At 34.8% G+C, this 6,319-nt stretch overlaps 1 protein-coding gene across 1 annotated transcript in view; it reads right to left on the reverse strand.

Moving 5' to 3' along the window:
• Nucleotides 1-398: 398 nt before the first annotated feature.
• The window catches only part of sec14l8 (SEC14-like lipid binding 8), an 18,403-nt gene continuing 12,482 nt past the window's right edge, over nt 399-6,319 (reverse strand). Inside the window, exons 10-12 of the mRNA XM_016291253.1 lie at nt 2,027-2,166; nt 1,557-1,726; nt 399-1,465 (exon numbers count right to left, since the gene is read on the reverse strand). Of these exons, the coding sequence (XP_016146739.1) occupies nt 1,362-1,465; nt 1,557-1,726; nt 2,027-2,166 (414 nt within the window). The 3' untranslated portion in view covers nt 399-1,361. The remainder of the gene's footprint in view (nt 1,466-1,556; nt 1,727-2,026; nt 2,167-6,319) is intronic.

Here is a 6,319-nt window from a genome sequence, read left to right on the forward strand (position 1 = left end):
TATTAATGATTTGGAAATGTAATGCTTCTTTTTGCTATGCAAATAAAGCTACTCTTCGGTATCTTTAGATTCCCGTTTTAATGGCACTTTCTAATGGACAGAGCTGTAACTACTGGCTTCATTATAATGGCGCTACACGCTTCCACCAACAGGTAGAGCCATCAGACAGGCTACAAATGAACGTTACTGCAGTTATATCACACAACACTCACCCTGCATACAACCTCCATACATGAAGCAGTCTTGATCTACACCGAGCTTTAAGTGAACGTTCTTTATTCCAAATTATTTTAATTAGAGTAGATTTACTCTGTGCATGGGAACTGGTTGTTAGACATTCCTTTAAAAGTATAGGCCTGCATTAATATCGTTCAGAAAGACAAGAAAAAATGTATATGCTTTTGCAATGTATATATTTAATTAGTAAATTAATTCAAATCAACATAATATCACTCATAAATTACATCAATATTACAATATCAAAAAGAGACATGGAAATAAGAGAAAATATAATGTGGTCAATCATAGAAAGACATTGACAGAACAGATGCACATTGCTGGAATCAAATATGAGCACTGTTACCGTAAACACAAGGACCTGAGGTATAAAATCTCCTTACTAAGCAAAAGTTTACAACATCAATTAGTTAAATAATAATTTTAAAAAAGTAGGATTAAAAAAGGCAAACCACCCATGATGTCAACATCATATTCTGCATCACATAAACAAAATTCTGCTCCTTGTAAACAAAATATTTCAAAAGGTTCACAGATTTGTGTGCGTCAATAACATAAAAGTATTTAATAATTTAACCTCTTACCACATTCTGAGGGAAATGTGTGCAGACTCATCATCTGAATTAATTCATTATCAAAAAGAACTAAACAGATCAAATAACTTCCAAGAACATGAGTTAAGGCAATCATAAAGAGGGCACACAAGGGCAAGCTCAAATAATACATGCCAAGACAGTTTCAGTCTAGTAATTTGCAGCACAGCTGTTACACTTAAGCCACGGCTCAATGATAAGCACTTCATTAATATATAACAAATGAACCTGATAACAGGTTCATCTCAGAAAAAACAAATGCAAAGAATCACACTGGCATCGAAGTCAGGATCCAGATATGTCAGTGGACGATACAGTCTCTCATTGCACGTCGATCACTGAAGTGTAATTTTATCCCACCATTGTAATGCATTGATTGGTCAGTTCAATTACATACTCTCCTTTTCGAGAGCAGCATTATTATAATATTTACTAAAGCAGATATACTGTCTAAGATGTTGTGAGTTTATGCTTCTGAGCAATAGTTTCTAAACCATAACCTAGTTGTCTACTTGCTTGTTGCCATAATATCTAACGTTCTGATTGGTTGACTTGACTAGGTAGGAGGACCTCCACTGTGAAGCTGACCGTTTTGGACTGGAAGATGCTGTATGTGTTGTCAAATCGCAGTACGTCTGAATAAAACAAAATACAGTAAAGCCACATGCACGTTTAATGTTCATCTCAATCAGTGATATCAAATGAAGCCTGTAAGGCTGTACTTACACACTCCTGGTTCTGGGCAGGTGAGGGATCCGTCCTCGGGTACCAGGTGTGCGTTGTAACGCTGATTTGGCACAACTTCCTTCATCTCACTAGCCTTCATCCACTCTCCCATCCTCTTCTTCATATAGACACCGAAACCTATGTCGGCACCATCACAGTTGAACTGCCATCTGAAGAGGAGACCATTGAATAGAGTAGAATCACACACAGAAGTTCCTGGACTGAAAAGCTCACAAGCTCACACTCTCGCATCCAAATCCAGGCCTTTCAAAGGTGTGCCAACAAATCCCAATGTTAGTAAACCCAAATGCACGTCCCATGCAGAGATTCTTGCTGGTTTGTTTACAGCACCTTTAATGTCATGAACACTGACTGGTTCGTGGCGAACTCCATGTCTGTTATCAGTCTCAGAGAGTGTGTTTTTGTGTGGTATTAGTATTAGAAAGCATTTTTGTGTTTCCTCAGATCACCTTAGTGCACAGTTTGGTGCAAGTAGCTCATATTCCACCTGATGAGATGAGCCACGGCCAATAGTCACACACTGATCATAGTCCACTTTAATGGAGTCTCGAACATAGTAGGTCTTGGGAATCTCTGATCCGAACGTAATCTGAAAAAAACCCACAAAAACCTTTGTTTAACATGTGCTTGGCTGAGATGAGTTGGTAATGATTCATCAGAATTGAAAATGAAAATAAAAAACAAAGGAGGATGAAACTTACAGAAGCATCATGTGTGCGAAAGATAAAAGCCTGACATTTTAACGTTAGTAAAGCATTTTATGGAAAATAAGGAAACAGAAATAAACACAGATAGGACAGCAGCCCAAATCAAAGTGGCTTTTAATAAGGAACACAAACATGCACTGTTTGAGATTCATTATCCTACATATAGGTTGAGTATTCTACCATGAAGCTTAAAGAGAAAAATGTTGCAATATTACAGACTGCAGATGTGTTCTTTTTATTTCTTTTCATGTGCTCAAAATCCAGTAAAATACAGAAATAAGAGTCTAAATAGTCACTGAATACAGTAAGAAAACAAGCAAACTTGACAGCATAAACATCAGACACTTTATAAAGAGTTAAGGTCACGTTGTCTGGAGTCACAGACTCAAATATTAAGATGTTGGTTGAGAAAAGGTGTAGCATTCAAAATGATGCACTATTATTTTCATACACAGAAACCAATTTAGACACTCAAAATCACAGACAATACTTCATATTCAATGACTCAACGTATTAAATCCCAATTCACATACTATTAGTGCATCCCAAATAAGGTGCATGGATGCTATATTATTTCTATATAATATAATATAATATAATATATTTACTGTTCAATAGTTTGGGGTCAAGTCATTTTTTAAAAGAAATTAATACTTTAATTCAACAATGATTCATTAAATTGATCAAATTTACAGTAAAGAAATGTATCATGTTACAATTTATAAAACAGTAAAAAATCATGAAATATATCACAGTTTCACACAAAACTATTAAGCACTAAAACTGTTTTTAACTGTTATAATAATAAGAAATGTGTCTGGAACATCACATTTCGGAAGTAATTGCTGCTGAAAATTCAGCGTTGACATCAAAGGAATAAATTCGATTTTAAATTATATTCAAATAGAAAAAGTTCTTTTACTGTACTTTTGTAGACTAAACAAATGCAGGCTTGGTGAACATTAGAGACTTTCAAAAACATTAAAAAAAATTCTTTCTGACCAAAAGTAGTGTAATACAAATAATGATGGATAAAATCTAGTCTCATCTTATTTTTGTTATTGTTGACTATTCTATTTCATTCAGAAATGTGTCCCATAATGAAAACAAAAAGAGTACTGAATGTCTTTTATAAAGTTGATTTTAGGTAAAAGTAACTGAATTTAATGAGTACAGGAATATATTTAGATGCTAACACTTACATGCAAAACATGGAAATGTGGTATCAAGACAGTTTTATCAGTATGGCCCAAAACTGTCATAGCGTCTTTTTACATACTCAAAAGCACATATTTTTGGAAGTTGTAATAGAAGCATGTGAATTGGGATATAGCCACAATTGCTTTACTCTCTCAATAAAACAGCCTTGTGTAAAGACATTCCAATAGAAGCCTGTTGTTCTGTGATTTGCGTAAGTCTCAACATGTCATTCAAACATGTAATGACTCCATCTGTGCTCATTAGTACAAACAGCTCCTTCTTGTGTACTTGCATCTGTTCCCCTTTAGCGATTTTCCCTTGAAGGAAGTGCTCTGGTATTCATTAAGGTTAATTACAGTTTTAATAGGCAAGGAAATTGCCGTCCATTTGTCATACCAGTGGAAAAACAAGCACTCAAACTCTCTTTAAGACAAGATAAACAATCATTATCTTCAGCTCTCTAGCTTTAAGCACAGTAAACAGACATGTATTTGGCTTGTGCAATATCACAGTCCAATAAAGACTCCAAGGATTACAGTCAATAAACATTTGTAACTAAATATCAGTCCACTTTGAGAGTTCACAAAGTCTTCTGAGTTTTTTTTTTAGCACTTCCAGTCCTGAAGAGGGCAGCCGCTTTACCTGTGTATCTACATACAGACACAAAATGCCTCCGTTCAGAAATCTGAATGTGATTCTGTTTTAAATCCTACATCTCCACTAGCACAGAATTATTTTTGGAAACAGAAATTTAACCCTGTGGTGGTCTTTGCTCATTTTAGATTGAAAAAAATGTTTATGTAGGCTAATTAATTCATTTGTGATTTTTGAGACACTTGCTATATAAACACACAAAAATGAATCATGGGCATGATTAGAAAAGGCTAAATTGTCTTAAAGGAATAGTTTCAAAATGAAAATGTGTTGAAAATTTACTCAACCTTAAGCAATATCATAGGTAGTGTATGTATATATTAGATAGTGATGTATATATTAGCTATAATATATATTAGCTGGAAGCAACAGTTTGAAGTTAAAAACATCTCGATGAATTTTTAAATTACAAACATGCAGCTTTTCACTTCACAAGATGTTAATTGATGGACTGGAGTTGTGTGGATTATTGTGATGTTTTTATCAGCTGTTTGGACTCTCATTCTGACGGCACCCATTCACTGCAGAGGATCTGTTGGTGAGCAAGTGATGTGGTGCTACATTTCTCCAAAATTTGTTCCATTGAGGAACCAAACTCAACTACATCTTGGATGGCCTGAGGGTGAAATTTTCATTTTTGGATCACACTTGTGATCTTGAAAAAAATCCTGCATTACTTAGATACAAAAATACGAAATGTTACAGAATAAATAGTATTGAAACTAAATAGTGTACATAATTTCATAAAAAAGTACAATTATTATCTGTCATGACTGCCAAGGAGCACAAGTGTGACCCCTAAATGAGCAGTACCATAGGGTTAAATAGGTCCTGTATGTCCGTTTGACAGGGTGCTTTTTAAGTGCCAGTGCCGCTGTCATAACAGCCCTTTGCTCTTCACATTCAGGATTTATCACAAACAAAATCATATCCACAATGCTTTGACAGATTGGAGGGGAAGATTAGTCATGTCATGCGCTCCAAAGCTGCAACCTTGCCAGCCGATCAACTGAGTAATCAGCTTATGCAATAACCAGTGAAGCAATCCAACAGGCTCTCATCCAGATTACACCACACATGGTATCAAGTGTATCATAAAGAAATGTATGTTTTGCAATCATAAACCGGTATAGATAAACAACCATTTGACCGCTATTCCACCCCTCTGTTGATTTGAGACACTATTAGATACTAAAAATACATCTATAAGGAGGTTTTCAGTGGGAACAGGCTGACTATGTTCCTATACTATGCTTCCTGGTATTGCTAAATTATGTGGGTTTACTGATGCAAGGATAAGCAAGAAGCTCCTTTAGGTTTGAACTAAATAGGTGAATAAGCAAATTCAAAGCATTAAACTGAGCAACACAAAGCGGGGAGAGAACAGGTGGACAGCAGATCTTCATTTACATCTGTCATTGTATGTTTCATAAACTGAAGGAAAGCACGTAAAGACAAACGCTGTGTCGGCTCTTCAAACATTTAGTCGGAAGGTTGTATGGAAATTATGTGGGCTGAACATAGCATTGAATTGAACTCATATCACAAATATTTACCAAAACAATAAGCGCTGACCATAGAAGGTTGAAATTGTGAAGCATTTTTCTATGACACTAGATGAGCAGGAAACAAACAACATACAAACAGTCCAAAATAAACGTTTGGCTATGAAACTGGATTTTGCATTACTTAAAATTAAAATACCTAAAAATTATATATGGTCACTGGAATTAAGCTATTTCTCAAATTTATTTGTAGCAGATTGTGATGTCTCTCATAGCATCATATACAAGCCAGTGAAACTTTCTGTGATGCCAAAAGTCATAAAACTGTGATCTTGTTCCTCACATTTGCATTTTGGTGGTTTAACAGCATGACTGTATCTCCACATGAAGATCCAGAGTTGTGATAATACAAGAAAAAACTGCTAAACTGCTGATGGTCAATTTTCCACTGTGGAAAAACCTTTTTTTGTACATGCAACAGTCAATGTCTTTTTCTTTAGTACTCCAACTGTATCTCTACAATTGTTTTCATTGTGAATTAAACCATGAATTGTTTTGCAATTAAAAAAATTAATTTTGGACCCTGCATAAACACTGTAAAATGTATTAACTTTATTTTTGTTTTATATAAATATTTATATAAAGATCTAAACATACTTAATTATATATATATATA

This window comes from Sinocyclocheilus grahami, unplaced genomic scaffold, assembly GCF_001515645.1.
Source record: "Sinocyclocheilus grahami isolate Dianchi unplaced genomic scaffold, SAMN03320097.WGS_v1.1 scaffold269.1, whole genome shotgun sequence".
In the NCBI taxonomy this organism is placed as follows: domain Eukaryota; kingdom Metazoa; phylum Chordata; class Actinopteri; order Cypriniformes; family Cyprinidae; genus Sinocyclocheilus; species Sinocyclocheilus grahami.